The sequence below is a fragment of the Vulpes lagopus genome, chromosome 13, assembly GCF_018345385.1.
Source record: "Vulpes lagopus strain Blue_001 chromosome 13, ASM1834538v1, whole genome shotgun sequence".
Classification (NCBI taxonomy): domain Eukaryota; kingdom Metazoa; phylum Chordata; class Mammalia; order Carnivora; family Canidae; genus Vulpes; species Vulpes lagopus.
Window position 1 is genome coordinate 5928639 of NC_054836.1, and position 19168 is coordinate 5947806.

At 35.6% G+C, this 19168-nt stretch overlaps 1 protein-coding gene across 7 annotated transcripts in view; it reads left to right on the forward strand.

Moving 5' to 3' along the window:
- The window catches only part of MKLN1 (muskelin 1), a 317327-nt gene that overhangs the window by 212488 nt on the left and 85671 nt on the right, over nt 1-19168 (forward strand). For 6 of the 7 annotated variants that reach the window (XM_041727786.1, XM_041727787.1, XM_041727788.1 and 3 more), the window contains 3 exons: nt 9559-9701; nt 10917-11005; nt 17615-17724. In XM_041727786.1, the coding sequence (XP_041583720.1) occupies nt 9559-9701; nt 10917-11005; nt 17615-17724 (342 nt within the window). Of the gene's footprint in view, nt 1-7927; nt 8030-9558; nt 9702-10916; nt 11006-17614; nt 17725-19168 lie in introns of all 7 variants that reach the window. The other variant, XM_041727789.1, reaches the window with a different exon arrangement.

Sequence of the window (19168 nt, forward strand, 5' to 3'; positions counted from 1 at the left end):
TCATTAGATTGTAAGATCCTTTGAAAAGTAGCATTCTGTCTTACTAATTTTTTTATTTCCCTTTCAGTAGTGTCATGGCGAAGCTGGGAAGTTTGTGTTTGCTGTTTAAAAAAAAAAAAACAATTATTATGTAGAAAATCAATGTTCTTTAGGAAATGTGGGTGGTAGATTCCAGTCTAATTCAAATGTTTGACGCATTGTGTAGTGTCCAGCAGGCACATGTCACATTAGTGAGTACTTATATTTATCTAGGAATGAAATCCAAATATTTTTCTTTTGATTTATGTCTATTGTTTTCTCAAATGGCTACTAAGTTATCAGTACATAAATATTTATGAAGTTGTTTGGACCTAACTACTTAATAAATAGAACTGTTAATATTTATTTTGGCCTTGGATGCCATATTATCTATTGCTGTATAATAAATTACCCCAACGATGCCTGGGTGGCTCAGTGGTTTAGCACCTGCCTTCGGCCCAGCGTGTGATCCTGGAGACCCGGGATTGAGTCCCACATCGGACTCCCTGCATGGAGCCTGCTTCTCCCTCTGCCTGTGTCTCTCTGCCACTCTCTCTTTCTGTGTCTCTCATGAATTAAGAAAAAAAAAATCTTTAAAAAATAAATAAATTACCCCAAACTTAGCAGTTAAAATCAAGCACTTACTGTTTCACACTGTTACTGAGGGTCAGGGATCTGAAAGTGGTTGAGCTGGGTAGTTCTAGCTGAAGGTCTCTTGGAGGTTGCAGTCACTGTGTTGGGCAGGACTGCATTTATCTCAAGGCTTGTGTGGGGTTGGAGGAGTTGCTTTCCTGGTTCTCCAGCTTGTAGAGTGCATTCTGTGGGATTTCTCAGCGTCCATAATTGTGTGAGCCAGTTTCCATAATAAATCTCTTATGTCCTGGTGAACCCTAATATACCCAACTGTCTTCAACTTTGATTGGTTCCCCAACTCTGCTTTCCTGTTTTTTTTTTTGTTTTTTTGTTTTTTTTTTTTACACTTTTCTGTAGCTGCTGCTGCCTCTGCTCTAAAAAAGCAATTAGCCCATACTCAGAGCTTTGGAGCAAGGACCTACTTTACAGCTTTTTGGCTCCCCTTCTTTCTCTGAGCATGCGCTTCCTTTTTTTTTTTTTTTTTTAAAGATTAAGCCCGCATTGGGCTCCCTGTTTGGAGCCTGCTTTTCCTCCCTCTGTCTGTGTCTGCCTCTCTGTGTCTCTCATGAATAAATAAAGTCTTTAAAAACAAACAATTACTTAAGTTATGCCTGTTAAAAACAACGTGTATGATATTCCACTTATGTAAAGAATGTGTCTGTGTGGGACACCTGGGTGGCTCAGCAGTTGAGCATCTGCCTTCGGCTAGGGGTGTGATCCCAGAGTACTGGGATCGAATCCTACGTCGGGCTCTTTGCGTGGAGCCTACTTCTCCCTCTGCCTGTGTCTCTGCCTTTCTCTCTCTCTCTCTCTCTGTCATGAATAAATAAATAAAATCTTTAAAAAAAAAAAAAAAGAATGTGTCTGTGTGAGTACATAGAGGAATTATTACCAAAATGGTGGTGGTGGTGGTAGTTATATCAGGATGGTGAATTTGTAATTTCTTTCAAATTTCATTTTTACTTTTAAAATCTATTTTTAAGGGATCCCTGGGTGGCGCAGCGGTTTGGCGCCTGCCTTTGGCCCAGGGCGCGATCCTGGAGACCCGGGATCGAATCCCACGTCGGGCTCCCGGTGCATGGAGCCTGCTTCTCCCTCCGCCTGTGTCTCTGCCTCTCTCTCTCTCTCTGTGACTATCATGAATAAATAAAAAATTAAAAAAAAAATAAATAAATAAAATCTATTTTTAAGTTTAAATTTAAGCCATTTTCTTTGTGGTGTGGCACAAAGTTTTTGAGACCTAATGAGAAAACATGGTTTAATGTAGAATCATCTGTGCTGGTGGGAAGTTAATATAGCATGAATGAAAACCCCATAAATGCTTTAAGATCGTAATCATCAGAATATTTTATTGGAGTTACTGACACTGCCACGGAAAACCTATTTTTCAGGGTGACTGGTATGTATCATAGGGTTGGTTAAAATGTATGCTTAGTTGCACAGTCTTTCCTGAGGAAAAATTAGATCATAACTCTTCTACTAAAATTATAAGCTCCTTCTGAAGCAGTTTAAGTAAAAGTATGATTTTAGGCAATATCCTTTGCTTTCTGGGGCCAGAGAAGGCAGTTAAAATTGTTTAACAAATAACAGGCACTTCTTTCTGTATAGTCTAAGCAGGTCAGAGGAACTTTAGTAATTATCTAATATAGTTGGTGTGTATGTGGTGGGTGGATAGGAGTATATTCATTTTTGTAATACCCAGATTATTCTTTTTCTGATGAATCATAACAAGAATATTGAAAAATGTACAAAGCAAGGAAGGAAATATAAGAAAATATGTGAATTTCAGTATAATTTTTAGTGTAAAACTAGGATACCAGTAAATTTATAAAGTCTTAATGGTATTTTGTTCAAATTTGTAAAACAAGCATTGTATATTGTATAATACATTTTTAACTAATGTTAATTTACATGGACCTTAAGTGTACGGTATTTATTTTGAAAAATGCACACATAAAAATAATTCTAATTAAGATATAAAATGTTTCTATCCCCTCAGAAAGATCCTTTCTGTCTCTTATTGGTGAATCCCTATGTATCTCACCTTCCATGCAGAGGCAACCACCGTTTAGGTTCCTTTGGCATGGATTAATTTTACCGGTTCTAAAATTTAATATAAGTGGAGTCATAGAGTAATGTATATATATACTTTTATATATGGCTTTTTATGCTCAGAATGTTTTTTATGTTCATCCATGTTGTGTGCATCAATATTACATTCTTTTCATTACAGAATACCATTTTGTTCTATGGCTGTACCGTAGCTTTTTTTTTTTTTTTAAGATCTATTTATTTTCGAGAGAGAGAGAGAGAGAGAGAGAGAGAGAGAGAGCAGGAGATGGGGCAAGAGGGAGAGAGATTATCTAAGCAGACTCCTGCTGAGCACGGAGCCCAATGTGGGGCTTGATCTCATGAACCATGAGATAGATGATGACCTGAGCCAAAATTGAGTCAGTTGCTCAACCGAGCTATGCAGGCACCCTGTACCCTAACTTGTTTACCCATCCTTCTGTTTATGACCATTTGCATTGTTTCTGTTTTTGGTGATTATAAATAAAGCTGCATTCTTTTTGAAGATTTTACAACTAATATGTATTTTTTATTCTTCTGGGTACATATCTAGAGGTAGAATTACTGCAGTATAAGGTAGGGATATATTACTTTATGTGAAATTATCAGACTGCCGTTTGCTTCACAGCCTCACATTTAAACACTTAGCATTGACACACATTTTAATTTAGTGGTTATTGTTGGTATGAAGTGGTTTTAATTTATAATTCTTCAGTGACTAATGATTTAAGAACATTCTTCCATTTGCTTACTGGCTGTTCATTTATCTTTTTTGTGAATTCTTTTATTTACTTTTTAAAAATGGAGCTGTTTGCTTTTTTATTGCTGAGTTGTAGGAATTGTTCATATTTTTCTGGATGTAAGTTCTTAGATATTGAAAATATCTTCTCTAAGTCTGTGGCTTGCTTATTTATTTTTTTTAAAGATTTATTTATTTTAGAGAGAGAACATGCATGGGAGTGCAATTGAGGGGAGGGTCAGAGGGAGAGAATCTTTAAGAGGACTTCTCTGTGAGCTGAGCACAGAGCCCGCTGCAGGCCCAGTCTCAGGACACGTTAGATCATTACCTGAGTTGAAAGCGAGAGTTGGACACCTAATGGACTGAACACCCTGCTATACCTTACTTATTTTCTTAATATTAACTTTTATAATTTTTTAAATAACTATTAAGGTATTGACATATAATAAACTTCATATTTTTAATGTACAATTTGATAAATTTTTATCCATGTACCTTCAAAAATACTACCATACTTAAAATATTGGGTAGACACATCTGCTACCCAAAAGTTTCCCATATTTCCTTTTGTCTCACCTACCTCCATCCCCATCTCTAGGCAACAACTGATCTGTATTTTTTCACTGCTGATTTATTTGCATTTTCTAGGATTTTAAGTAAATGGAGAGATACTGTATTTCTGTGGAAAGATCAGATTTCTTTTGTCTGATTTCACTCAGATTATCTTGAAATTCATCTGTATTGTTTGTGTCAGTAATCCATTCATTTTTGTTGCCTAGCTGAATATTCTTGTATCTTACATACCAGTTTATTTATCCAATTACCTATTGATGGACATTAGATTGTTTCTAGTTTTTGTCTATTAACAAATAAAAATGCAATGAAAAGTAATGTATAAGTGTTTGTGGTTCTAATTTGCATCTTAAGAATGTTTAGTGAAGTTGACCATCTTCTCATATGCCTGTTTTGACTTCTCTATATGTTCCTTGGTAAAGTGACTATTCAGACGTTTGTTCATTTTAAAATTATGTGTTTTCTTATTATTGAATCTTGAGGTTTTTTAATGTTTTGTGTATAAGTTATTTACCAGATATTTGATTTGGAAATATTTTCTTGTCTTCTGTATTCCTCCCTCCTGGCTCCAACTTTCTCTCCTAATATTGGGGGGAATCTTTACTAAGTACAATGCTGGCTGTGGATATTTTATAAATGTCCTCTATCAGTTGAGAAAGTTGCCCTTTTTTAAAAAAAAATATATTTTTTATTTATTTATTAATGAGAGACAGAGAGAGAGAGGCAGAGATACAAGCAGAGGGAGAAGCAGGCTCCATGCAGGGAGCCCGACATGGGACTCGATCCCGGGTCTCCAGGATCATGCCCTGGGCTGAAGGCGATGCTAAACCACTGAGCCACCCAGGCCGCCCATGTTGCCCTTTTTTTGTATAGTTTTCTGAGGGTTTCTAGTCCTGAATGGGTATTGATTTTATTGTTGTTGCTCCACACCTTAAAACCCCTTTGTGTTTCTCTACTCCACCTGGACTAGAGTCCAGATTTCATAATATGGTCATATGTTACTCTCTTTTCCAGCAAGATAGTCTGTTCCCCTAACTTAGACTGACCTTGAGATTTGCTTGACTACCAGGAAATTCTACGAAAATATTACTGCAGCTTCTGAGCAAGGCCTTAATAGGCTTTGTAGCTCTGTTCTCTCTTAGAACTCTGAAAGCACAATGCTCTGAAGAAAGCCCACCTGACCTCCTTAAGGATACAGTCTTACATGGAAAGGTTTAATCGTCCCAGCGAAGTTCAGCTTCTTCCTCACTTCCACCCCAACTAAGTCCATTTCTCCAGCTGAGATAGCAACATGATTGAGTCTAGAATCTACTACTGGAAGAACTATCCATTGAACTCACAGAATCATAAAACCTCATAAATCACTATTGTTTTCAGTCATACATAGAGATGGATCTGGACTTTTCTAGTTTTGTTTCTTTGCCAGCCCTTCCGATCAGAGTAAATGATATTCCCATTTACCCTGTTAACTAGAGTTAGAGCTAAATTATCATCCCTGATACCTCTCGGTCCTCTTCCTTTTTTTTTTTTTTTTTTTTTTTTTAATTTTATTTATTTATGATAGTCATACAGAGAGAAAGAGAGAGAGGCAGAGACACAGGCAGAGGGAGAAGCAGGCTCCATGCGCCGGGAGCCTGATGTGGGATTCGATCCCGGGTCTCCAGGATCGCGCCCTGGGCCAAAGGCAGGCGCCAAACCGCTGCGCCACCCAGGGATCCCCCTCTCGGTCCTCTTCCTACATCCAGCTATCACTAAATTCCATTTATTCTGTCTCCAAAATATGTTGAAGCTGTCTAATCCTCTATCTCCTATCGTTCTAGTCTAGGTCTTCATTTCATCTCATCCTTGAATTACTGGAACAGCATCCTAACTGGTCTTTCAGTTCAGTTCCTTTGATTTATTCTCCATAAAGCACATTTTGTGTGTGTGTGTGTGTGTGTGTGTGTGTGTGTGTAATGTTAATCAGATTTGGCTTTCCATTATGTTTAATAGATCTCATCGTGTTTATAAATCACACTTCTTATAATGGCATAGAATGCCCTGGTGACTGCCTACCTTTTCAGTTTTAACACATACCACTTGACATTGCTGGTTCTATGTAATAGGTTGAGTAGTGACTATCCCCCCACCCCCAAAGGATATATGGAATCCCAAAATGTGACCTTATTTGGAATAAAGATCCTAGCAGATGTAATTAAGTTAAAGATCTCAAGGTGAGATCATCCTGGATCACGTTAAGCCCTAGATCCAATGGGGAGGATCTTTGTCCAACACAGAAAGACACCAGGAAGAAGGCCATGTGAACCTGGAGACAGATTGGAGTTAGACTGGCACAAGCCCAGAACATTGGGAGCCACTAGATACTAGAAGAGGAAAAGAAGGAACCTCTCCTAGAGCTTTCAGAGGGAAATGGTCCTGCCAACACCTTGATTTCAGGCTTCTGGGCTCCAGAACTCTGAGAGAATAAGAGCCACCAAGTTTGTTGTAATTTGTTATGGCAGTTTGAGGAAACTAATAATACAGTGTCTCATCCTTTAAGTCTCAGCTCCCTTGAAGCACTTGTACTGCTAAGCCCATCTAAAGCTCTAAAGTCCTACTACACTAGCTCCCTTCTCCCATTTTCTTCCTTTATATCATCCTGTTCCTTATAAATTGTAATTATTGATGTGATTAAAAAGGATTTTTAAAATCACCTTTCTCACATTGAAAAAATATCTCAAGACTGAAATTGTGAACAAGTTTTGAACAGTAAAATTTTTTTTGTTGCTTACTTAATTCTGTGGCTGAATTTCAAACTATCGTGATAATTCTTTGATTTTCTGTGTGTGTCCCCCCTTTGAAAAAGAGATTGTGGTACATTATATTTTATTTAAAAATTAGTATATTAACACATATATTCTAAAGTTGATATATAGTCAGGGAGGAAGACCTTCCTCTGCATGGTATTCCTTCTAGCTGGACTTAGAATCAAATTGCCATGAGACAGATTAACAGGAGAAAATGAAATATAATAGCTGTACATATGAGGAATCCACGCAGACATGAAATTCCAAAGACAGTGAGGCAATGTGAAGCTTACAAGAGCTAAGGTGAGGGGTAGGTTCTAAGGGTACAAAGGGGAGAAAGTTCATTAGTAAGAAGGTGAAAGGAGATGTTTGGAAAAACAAGGTTTCAGTGTTATGCAGATAAGTTCCTGAGGTAAAGGGGAGCCTTTGTTAATTACTCTCTTCCTGGTATAGGATCTTTCCAGCTGGGCAGTTGATGGGGAAGTAGAGAGCTTTTCCTGTATCTGTTGGGTTTTGATTACTTTTAACTTGAAATAATCTTTATACCAAAGTGGCCATCTTGGGGCAGGCTGCCCTTAACTCTCTATAATAGGTTCTAAAATAGTTTTTCTAAAATGTTTGTTCTTGGGGAGCCTGGGTGGCTTAGTCAGTTAAGCATCTCCCATTGGCTCAAGTTATGATCATCCTCAGCAGGCAGCCTGCTTTTACCTGTCCCTCTGCTGCTCCCTCTGCCTGTGCTCTTCTCTCTCTTTCTCTGTCTCAAACAAATCATTAAAATCTTAAAAAAAAAAAAAAAAAGTTTGCTCTTAATGAACTTTATTTTTTTTAGCTTTATTGCTATATCTACAGCACTTATTTCTCCAAATTAAAAATAATGAAAACCTATTTAGTTGTGGAACAGCACTGTTGAATAGTAGCACTACTCAACATTTGTGCTCAAGAGTTAGAAAAATGGAAATTATAAAATTTATGAATAAAGCCAAAATGTGATTAAACATGAATATTTTTAAAATATTAAAATTTATTGCATGAATGTATCAAACTTACTTAATTGGTTTTTCCAGAACATTTAGGTTATTCCTCTTTTTTTTTTTTTTTTTTTTTAAAGTACGCTTTACCTCCTGTTTGGGGCTTGTAACTCACGACTCTGAGATAGAGTCACATGCTTACTGATTGAGCCAGGCACCACGAACATTAAAATTTTACCAAGGTGTGTTACTTTCTTTCTTTCTTTCTTTTTTTTTATTTAGATTATTTATTTATTTATTAGAGAGAGAGAGAGAGAGACAGGCAGAGGGAGAAGCAAGCCCCATGCTGGGAGCCTGGCTTGACACTCGCTCTGGGTCTCCAGGATCACACCCTGGGCTGAAGGTGGCACTAAATCCCTAAATCACCAGGGCTTCCCCCAAGGTGTGTTTCTATCAGACCATTGTGTTTTGCTTCGGAATAGAGAGTTTACATTTTTCTTGTGTAACTTTTTTTTTTTTTTAACAGAGAGAATGCATATGAGCATGCAGGGAGAGGGAGAGAAAGAATCTTAAGCAGGCTCCATGCTTGGTGTAGATCCCGCTGCAGGGCTCAATCCTACAACTCCCAAGATCATGACCTGACTCCAGATCAAGAGTTGGATGCTTAACTGACTGAGCCACGCAGGCACCCCCTTATGTAACTTTCTTTTTTTAAAGATTTTATTTATTTATTCATGATAGAAAGAGAGAGAGAGAGAGAGACAGGCAGAGGGAGAAGCAGGCTCCGTGCAGGGAGCCCAATGTGGGTCTCGATCCTGGGTCTCCAGGATCACACCCTGGGCCGAAGGCAGGTGCTAAACCGCTGAGCCACCCAGGCATCCCTATTCTGCCTTTGTCACCTGTATTACCCGTTATTAGCCACTGGAGCAAAACATCTGAATCATTTTTCTGAATAGCGTTTTCTCCATATATTCAACCAATAGTAGTTTCCTTCTTGGTTTTTATAATTGAAACAATCTACATAATGTAAAACGTGTTCCCTAATTAATTGACCCCATTTTATTAGTGTGTAACAGGAAATCTTGAGCTGCATTAGACAAATTTATAGTAGGCCCAGGTTTTTTAATTTATAAAATTGGCAGGGCTGGTTAGTAAATCTGTTTGTTTTTAAGTTTAAGATTTTATCACTGATTTTGAACATTGAATTTGTTATCAAAGTGTAGTTGATGAGAATATGTGATTGCTATTTTTGCTGTCTAATCTGGTTTTATTTGGTAATTCATAGCCTGTTTATATCTTTTATTGAATGACACACCTTTGTTAGTTATCTCACTAGTCCTTTTCTTCCCCTTCATTTACAGTTCAGGATGATGCTGAGAAAAAGTGGTGGTATGGTAGTCTACACAGGCTGTGTTGTCATACTATTCTTTAGCATTAAAAACATAGTCTACCAGTGCAGGATGGATAGGACAGATCTTATGCATTCTTCAGTTAACTGTGCAAAGTTTTATTTATTTTTTAAAAATATTTTATTTATTTGAGAGAGAGAGAGACAGAGAGAGACAGCGAGTAGGGGGAGGGGTAAAGGGAGAGGGACCTGCGGACTCCCCCCTGAGCAGAGAGGTCCATCCCAGGACCCTGAGATCATGACTGGAGCCAAAGGCAGACACTTATCTGACCGAGCCACAGGCATCCCTGTCCAAAGTTTTTTTAAAGTTGTTTTCTATTTGTTTTAAACAAAGGTTATGATTTGGTTGTTTCTTTTTTTTAGTACTTGATTCTGAAACTTGAAAGGCCTGCTATAGTCCAGAACATCACATTTGGAAAATATGAGAAAACTCATGTCTGCAATTTGAAGAAATTTAAAGTCTTTGGTGGAATGAATGAAGAAAATATGACAGAGCTATTGTCCAGGTGAGTTACGATTATAGGGAAGAAAGAGTTGTCTTCCAAACAAGTTACAGTCTCAGTTTTATCCCTTTGTGGCTAAATCTGCATGGTTTGATTTTTTTTTTTCTTTCAAGGAAGAAAAGAATATTTCTACCATTGTATTTCCAGTGGCTTATTTTAATATTGTGGCTTGAGTTAGCCTTTTTTTTTTAACCACCAGCCACTATTTATTATTATTACTAATGAAGAATAAAACTTGGGTTTTTTCCCCCCATCTTATTTTTGAACTGTAAACAACCTCAAATATTTTCAGCTTTAATAAAAATCTTCGCTATAAAAATATAGACTCTATCCAAAGCATTAAGATTGATTGCCTTAATCTGGAAACAATATTTGGGAAATTTAGTATAAATTGGAGACTGAGAAGAGAAAAAATATGTGATTCTATCTACCATAATGCCTGCCACTTGGAAGGAGCTCAGTAAATTTAGATTTTAAAAATGTAGACCATGAGGAATGAAAGTGTTAATTTTCCCCCTAGGTAATGAAAAATCAGGTAACCATAGAATGGACAAAGTCACATGGATTGTATTTGTGATATAATGTGTCCTGTTAGCACAGTATTTGATATAAGTAAATATTACATCTATACTGCGTGAAAGTCATGAAAGTGTTTTAGGACATAGGCAACCTAAAGGTAACTGATTTTCCAATAAATATTTGTTTTCAATTCTAGTTGTTTATGTAGAGAAGTGATATGGGTTTATTTTTATTTAGGATGAAATGGGTGCTATTAAACCAATGGAGTGTTTATTGAACCGTAAAAGGAACATTATTGACATCATAATCAGAATTTTGAAAAACTTAATTGTTTCACAGACTAATATTTGGCTCTGAGTCGTTAGATAGGAAAGTGAATTATTTTAATTTTTTTCTTACTGCTTACATATTTTATGTTTATATCCTGTTATACACTAAGGACACCAGGTACTATCACACATTTCCATGCACTGTAGCCACATCCTTTAATTAACATTGAACATTTTTCATTAAGCCTTATATAATTAGGAGAGTACAGTTATAATGCAGTTGATATGAATGTAGAACTTTTGACCTATGTTCTCATGTTTGACTACTTCTTTACATTCTTTTGGTCTTGTAGGTTGTCTAACCTAAAGATCTGAGCATGATTTATGTTTACTAAATTATAAAATCAAATAACCTATTTTTTTTTCACAGTGGCTTAAAGAATGATTATAACAAAGAAACATTCACCTTGAAGCATAAAATTGATGAACAGATGTTCCCTTGTCGATTCATTAAAATAGGTAAGGTTTTAGCATTCTGAAATAGAAATAAATTCTTTATACCACCACTCAGAAAACTAAAGCCTGTGGGCTGAATCCTTCAGAACTCCTGTTTTTTAAAATAAGATTTTATGGGAACACTGCCACACTGATTATTAACTGGTTGTAATGTCTATGTCTTGCATTTGCTCTACAAAGTAGTTGCAAGAGAGAATGTTTACTGTTTGGCCCTCTGCATCAAAAGTTTACTGTTCCCTTGGCAGCCCCGGTGGCTCAGCGGTTTAGCGCCGCCCTCAGCCCAGGGCATGATCCTGGAGACCCAGGACTGAGTCCCATGTCAGGTTCCCTGCATGAAGCCTGTTTCTCCCTCTGCCTGTCTCTCTCTGGCTCTAATAAATAAATAAAATCTTAAAAAAAAAAAAAAGTTTTCTGTTCCCTGCTTTATAAGTTGTAAGTGATATTTATTTCAAGTGGAACCTTTTCCAAATATTTTTTCATTTGAAGGTTTTCTTAGAAGGTATAATGAGATAAATGACTTAATTCAGCTTTGATTGTTTTATGGAAGGTTTATCAAGTTGTTGTAAAGCTATAATATATTCTAAAACTAAATACTGATGAATTAAAAAACTGAATTCCTTAAGGCAATATATTATGGTTATTGTTTCTGTTTTTATTTTAAACCTCCCCCATTCTGTTTTTTTATGTCTTTTTTTTTCTTTAAGTATAATATTGGTCAAACCAATTAAACTAATCTTGTAGCCCAGTAATATGACGCAATATAATGTTTATTTTTTATTTTTATTTTTTTTAAAGATTTTATTTACTTATTCATGAGAGACACACAGAGAGAGCACAAGAGAGGCAGAGACAGGGAGAAGCAGGTTCCATGCAGGGAGCCCGATGTGGGACTCGATCCTGGGCCTCCAGGATCAGGCCCCAGGCGGAAGGCAGGCACTAAACCGCTGAGCCACCCAGGGTTCCCACAATGTAATGTTTAAAAAATACTACTTGTATTTATTTAGCAAGTGTTTTAGCTTAAGATAGTATTTGTTTTTGTTGTTGTTGTTTTAAAGACTTTATTTATTCATGAGAGACACACAGACAGAGGCAGAGACATGGGCAGAGGGAGAAGGAGCAGGCTCCCTGTGGGGAATCTATGGGGAACTCGATCCCAGGACCCCAGGATCACAACCTGAGCCAAAGGCAGACACCCAACCACTGAGCCACCCAGGTGTTCCTTAAGACAGTTCTGTAATGCTTCCTCAACCTTAGTATTTTTAGGGTTATTTTTTCTTTAGGATTTTTTTTTAAGGTAGAAAAGTTGAGGACTTGAATCTTTGAATTTGCATTTTGCATCTGTTTTGCACAACTGAAAATATGTTAAAATTAAGGGAACCAGATCCTTCAAAGAATAATAATAAAAGCCAGAATCCCATGTTTTGATTTGGGAGAAATATTCCTCATTTGGAACAAGCAGTGAACTTCACAGTCATTTTTTTGCCAACCTTTTAAGAGGTGGCCTGTTCATTTCATTGAATCAAATAGTTCTCTTTGGAAAAAAAATTAACAACAACAACAACAAAAAACAAATAGTTCTCTTTGGCAAAAAGAATATCTAAAGTCTTAATAAAGACTTCTAGAGAGGGAAAACTCCTTTTGCAATAGTTGCACTATCCAGTGTGTTGCTTTTTTTTTATGACTGTAGTTTGTTATTATAAATAGTTGTAAACAAAAACCTGTTTCTTGTTTTCCTCTGAGTATTGATGAACAAGCAAATTTTTTAAGTATACAGACCATCCAGTTCCTACAGACCCTAGCATAGCTTTAATAGTTCTACGCTTGGGTATTTCAAATATATAAGCAGTGAAATATCTTATATTTTCCTATAATAAATTTAGGTTATATCAAATTTTAAAGTACTTACATAACTTCTGTTTTGCTTCATCACACAAAATAAAATTTCTTTTTTTTATGTTCAAAATCTTTTATTTGTGTGTTTTTGCACAATACCTACAGTCATTGGTTTACTTTGAAGGAAATTATCTACTGCTACTGCTTCTGTAGCTCTCAGTCTTCTAGTATTATTCATTCTAAAAAGTATGAATAAATGTCTGTTTAGAGAAGTTGCACAGTCTCTTCCCTGAAAAAGTACTACAACGAAGTTCTCTTCTGGATGAGTTACACATTCAGCTGCCCAAGAAATTAGACCTCTTTCTAGCCCTTTCTGTCAGTCTTTTTTTTTTTTTTTCTGTCAGTCTTTAATTACAGGGCATAATGATGTCTTTTACTTAACCCTGGGTTAGTTTCATGGTATTTAGGCAAAATGTTAATTGGAGCTTTTCAAATAATTGTAGATACTTAGTAACTCATTTGATATTTATGGTATTAATATTTAGATAACTTCATACTCCTTCTCTGTTAATAGTGGTCTGCTGTGTGCTTGCTTTCCAGTCTTTTCAACATTCTTTTGATACATTTTCTTTGAAAGTAATAAAGTATTTCTAGTTTATCACCATGTTTTCTTAAAAGATCATTCTGAAAAAGCATTTGAGTGATGTGTAGCCCTCAATGGTGATTTAGCAGATACAGGTTTACCTGCTTGGGATAATAAATTATTAGAATGACTTGTATTTCTGTGGGGTTTTTTGGATTTTTGCAGACTGGATGGTTGTGGGGGCTTTAGGGAGAAGCTTCAGCTCTGGCTGGACTTGGCCTGCATTCTGAATCTTTAGAAGTATTTAGAAGTCTAGAATGAGTACTAAGTCTGGGAAGGGTGCCCTGGTGGTGGTCCTTATGAAAGCAGGTGGAAAGGTGACATTTTAAAAAGTGTATTATTAAGAGGAAAATTAATATAATAGTAATAGCTCATAATAAAAGTTAATATTTATTGAGCACTTACTATGTGCCAGTTACTGTGCTTAATGTTTTGTGTACTTACTAATTCTATAGTAGAATAGATACATCCTTTCAGTGTGGTTAGTCTTGAATTTTTAGGTTTCAGAACTTTGCAATTACCAGCATCTTCTAGTAGCTTTTTTAGCCATCTATGTAAGAACTTGCTAAGTGACACTGCCAGAGCACACTGAAAATGCCACAAATGCATTTTGTTGTGTTGAGATGTTGACCTCACCTTAATCCGAGATTATCAGGAGTCCGGAGCCTCATACCTGTGTTTACCATAAAAATATTATCACTTTCTATGCATGTCATTTTGAAAAAGAATGAGAAGCACTGATCCTGATCATAGCTGTGTCTGATTGCCCAATGAGGAAAACTGATGGTTGAATATTAGCATACAAACTCTTAGCTTTAGGATGTGTATTAGGAGCATCTAATCTGTATTTGAGGTGGAAGCAAAGGCATCCTTCATTGCCGATATTCTTTGCTAGGAACTGTAATTCATTTAGATTTCTGACATATATTGCATAGTATGTCTATTATGCATTATTGAAGTTATTAATGCTACAAAAATCATTTGTAAAATTTGAAGTGGGTGTACATCACTCTGCTTATTCTGTATATATCCCTTCAATCTGTTAAAAATTAACTATACTTTTCATTCATCTTTAAAACATGATGTTCTTGTGAGATGACTTCCTAATTAACCTCCCTCTCAACATTGTTCTTTGAAAGGTTTTAAGAATTATAATTATTATTCTAGAAATATTTCTGTTGGGCTCTTCAGTATATAGATGAAATCTCACTAAAAACACATTTGCTAGAAAGGTTTTTAATAAATGAACATTTTACTGGAACTTGAATAAGATTTAATAGGACTTTTTCCTCCTGATCTTATTGCACTTGGACCTGGAACTAGGAACTGAAATTCCTAACTAATGTCTGGCTACTCTTAGAGACTTTGTTTTTTTGGCCTTGGGTTTAAAATCCTTCTTTATTTTAACTCCTACTACTTAATGGTTATTGCTGTGATGTAGTAGGTAAACTTTTTACATGGTACCACTACATAAAGGAATTTACATTTAGAGAGAGAGAAGGGAGGGGCTGAGGGAGAGGGAGAGAAAGAATCTCAAGCAAATTCCCTATAGAATGTGGGGCCCAACAGGGGGCTTGATCCCAAGACTATTAGATCATGACCTGAGCTGAAATCAAGAGTCAGGTGTGGGACGCCTGAGTGGTCAGTGGTTGGGCGGCTGCCTTTGGCTCAGGTCTTGATCCCAGGATCCGTGATCGAGTCCCACATCAGGCTCCTGCGAAGAGCCTGCTTCTCCCTCTGCCTGTGCTTTGCCTCTCTGTTTGTGTCTCTCATGAATAAATAAATAAATCTTTAAAAAAAAAAAAAAAAAGGTGCTCGACCAACTGAACCACCCAGGTGCTCCAGTTTTCCAAAATTGTGATTTTTCCTTGAAAGCTTGAATTTTATTCTTGGCAACAAATACTATCTGTTTTTTTCTTTGAAATGACAGGTAAATATCTGGCCCGTACCCCAAACTAAATAGTCATAAATGACCTGTCAATTTTTCTTTTAAGGGGAAGTTGTATTCTGTTGGAGGAGGTGGGGGAGGTACAAATGGGTTTTTTAGCTCATAACTCAACTATACGAGTTGTTTTCCTTGAGGTAAGCATTATGCTTTGGTATGCAGCAAAAGTGCTTTATGTATACTTCCATTGTGTCACACAGAATATTAAAAAGATATGTACCTACTAATAGGGATTTATTAAAATTTGTATTGCATCATCAAGAACATTCTTAAATGAATTGCCCTTTTTTTAACTGCAAGAATATGATGGTGAGGAATACAGTGTAGTCTTTACTATATTAAGAAATACTGATACATTTTCATGTTACTACTTTTCATGGTACTACTGGTGCTGGAAGTTTTATTCAGCATTGCCTTTGCACCATGAATGTACATGTCAGTAGAGTTTAAAAAGGCGAGGGGCTGATAAAGTCCTAGTCTTAATAGAAAAAATGGTTTTGACCTCATGGGACCTCCTAAAAGGGTTACAAGGATGCCCCAGGAGGCCGTGGATCATATGTTAAAAACCTCAACTCTGTTCTGTCATTTAGCGAAGTCAAGCGTTACCTTCATCCTGTGGTAAACTCCTCTGAATCCTTAGGAAATTTTTGGATTCACTCTTCTTCTTCAATAATTTGTCTTCCTTTTCCCTAATATTAAATTTATAATTACTGCATTTTTTAGTATATTTATTTTCTTTTGGATATTCTTGTGTTGTTGATTTTTTTTTCTTTTTTTAATCAGCTTGTTCAATTACATGTAAAAAGAAAAATGGATATGGAATGCCTGGCTGGCTCAGTTGGTGGAGCATGTGACTCTTGATCTCAGGGTTGTGAGTTTGAGCCCCGCATCAGATGTAGAGATTACTTAAAAAATAAAATCTTAAAAAAAAAGAAAAAAATGGAAATATACCATTGAGACTTTCATTTGAGATTACATTAAATTTATAATTAATTTGAGGGGAACTGGCATGTTTACAACATTGAGTTTTCCCATCTAAGAACATACTATGTCCTCTCATTTATTGAATTCTTAAGTATCATTTTTATGTTTTCTTCCATAGATCCCGCATATATTAAAATTTATTTTGAGATATAGTAAGCTCTTGTGACCATTTTAAAGGGGGCTTTTTTCATTAAATTTTCTAGTTGGTTATTACAGATAGAAGGTAAACTGATTTTCATGTTTACCATGCTGACAAACTTAAATTTTTCAGTTGAATCTCTTGAATTTTTTATGAAGATAGGTATATCATCTTCAGGTGAAACTGTTTTTTCTTAATTTGCTTTTCTTTTCACTTACTGCATTGGTTAGGATCTCCCATATAGTGTTGAATAATAGAGATAACTGAGCTTCTTGTCTTGTTCCTGTCTTGAGTAGTAATACTTAATGTTTCTCCATTAGGTATAATTTTTGAGGTCTTTGATATTTAACAAAAAAATTAGGTAAGGTAGTTTTCTTTTGTCTTCTATTTCTTACATATTAAGAGGGGTTTTTTTCCTAATAAGTAGAAAAGACCTCAAAAATATGTCTTTTTTTTTTTAATAACTTAAGGTTATCAGACATATTTTCTTATACTTTCTTATCGTGGTGAATTATACTAGTATAGGTTCTATTGAACCATCTTTCTATTCCTGGAATGAACTCTATTTGGTTACAGTGAAAACCTGGTAGAATTTTTTTTTGCAACTTAAAAAGAAAATCGAATATAGATTTATAGGTGAGATCAGCCTTAAATTCTTTTTTCTTTTGGTTTTGTTTTCAGGGTTATGCCACTTGTTAAGTAATTGAACTTTTGATCTCTTTTTGTGCTCTGATACAGTTTAATTTATATGGTAATTATTTGTTTCTTGTGGGTTTGATAAAATTTGCTAGGGCTAGGTCCTGTTTTTAGAGGGGTAGATAAATGAGTATTTTGAATTTACTTTATAGCGTTTTTATAATTAGACCCCTTGATGGCATGGATCATATTTTCTTCTTTTTTTTTTTATTTTTACCGTAGTCCCAGCACCTAATAATACAGTGTTAGGCTTGTAGAAAATGTTCTGAAAATTTGTTGAATGAATTTAAATGGGTTTGAAGAGTTACTTTACTTTGCTAAAGTTTTATTTGAACTTTTTTTTCTTTTTCTTTCTTTCTTTTCTCCACATAGTTCCTCTCTTATCGTGGGGACCCAGCTTTAACTTCAGCATCTGGTATGTTGAACTCAGTGGCATTGATGATCCCGATGTAGTACAGCCCTGTCTGAACTGGTATAGCAAGGTAGGACTGTATTTTAAAATCCTGATTTTAAAACAAAACAAAACAAAACAAAAAATCCTGATTTTATGTTTCTGATGCCTGTAAAGGGAGAAATGTGTCAAGCTTTTGTCTTCCATTGAGAAGAATTTAAAATACTGAGAAGTGTAATAATTATAATGATTTATCAGTAACATTTATTATTTACATTCTGCCAGCTGCTAAGCAATCTTTATAACTTATTCAACCATTACCACTCTGTGAGATAGGTATAGTTATTACCCCTATTTTACAGATGATGAAATGGAGCACCAAGAGTGGAGTACCTTGCTCAAGGCCATATAGTTCACAGTGGTAAAGTGCCCAAGCCTTTACAAGTCAGGCAGTCTAGCTCCAAAGTTGGCCAGTATATTATTATACCTATCTGGCCCTGAATTTTGTTGTCAACCTATATTGATAGACATATTTAAACCTAGTTTTTAGTGGAGTAGCTTTGATTGTGTATGCTTTTATAATACATTATTCCTTTGTGTTTGTTGAGTAAAATAGGAATGTTTACTTTTCCTTTAAAGAATTTGAAATGTAAAAATTATATTTAGCAATTTCATATATAGGTTATTTTATACGATAAATGCAGCCTGAGAAAATGTGAGTTTAAAAAAATTGAGAAATAGGTCTTTTGGGCAGTCCAGGCGGCTCAGCAGTTTAGTGCCGCCTTCAGCCCAGGGCCTGATCCTGGGGACCTGAGGCAAATCCCACATTGGGCTCCCTGCAAGGAGCCTGCTTCTCCCTCTACCTGTGTCTCTGCCTCTCTCTCTCTCTCTCTCTCTTTCTGTGTCTCTCGTGAATAAATAAATAAAATCTTATTAAAAAATAAATAGGTCTTTTGTTTTTTTTGCATACATTTTATGCTTTGTTTTTTGTTTTTGATGTATATTTGACTCTCAGCTTTTTTTTTTTTTTGATAGGGAGGGGCTCATCTATCAAGGGGCTCATCTGTCAAGATGATGAAGCTTTAGTCTAATCACTACTTGCTGTTATTTTTATTTGCAAGTATGAGTGAACTGATCTATTCATAGGAGATTGGGAAGCAATATAAATTCTTTCTAAGGTTTTTTGTATGGAATTTCAGCTCTATTCTCGTTAGTTTGAGGAACTCTTTATTTTTTGGCATTTTATTCTTATTCAGCTTAAAGTAGATGCTGACTTAGTATTTTCTGTATTTTTCATATATTCATGGATTTCCTATAATACTGTAAATTCTTTCAAGGTAGAGACAATATTTTAAAACGTTAAAAATCACCTTTACAGTGTTATGCACATAACTGTATATACTTAAATCTTCTAAATGCTGTTGGTTCTTTTAAAAAATAATGATTAAATTTCTCTGATACTTAAATACAATTTTCCCTAGACTATGATACATGTGTATGTATTTTAGTATACCCACACAAATCTCTTGATATTG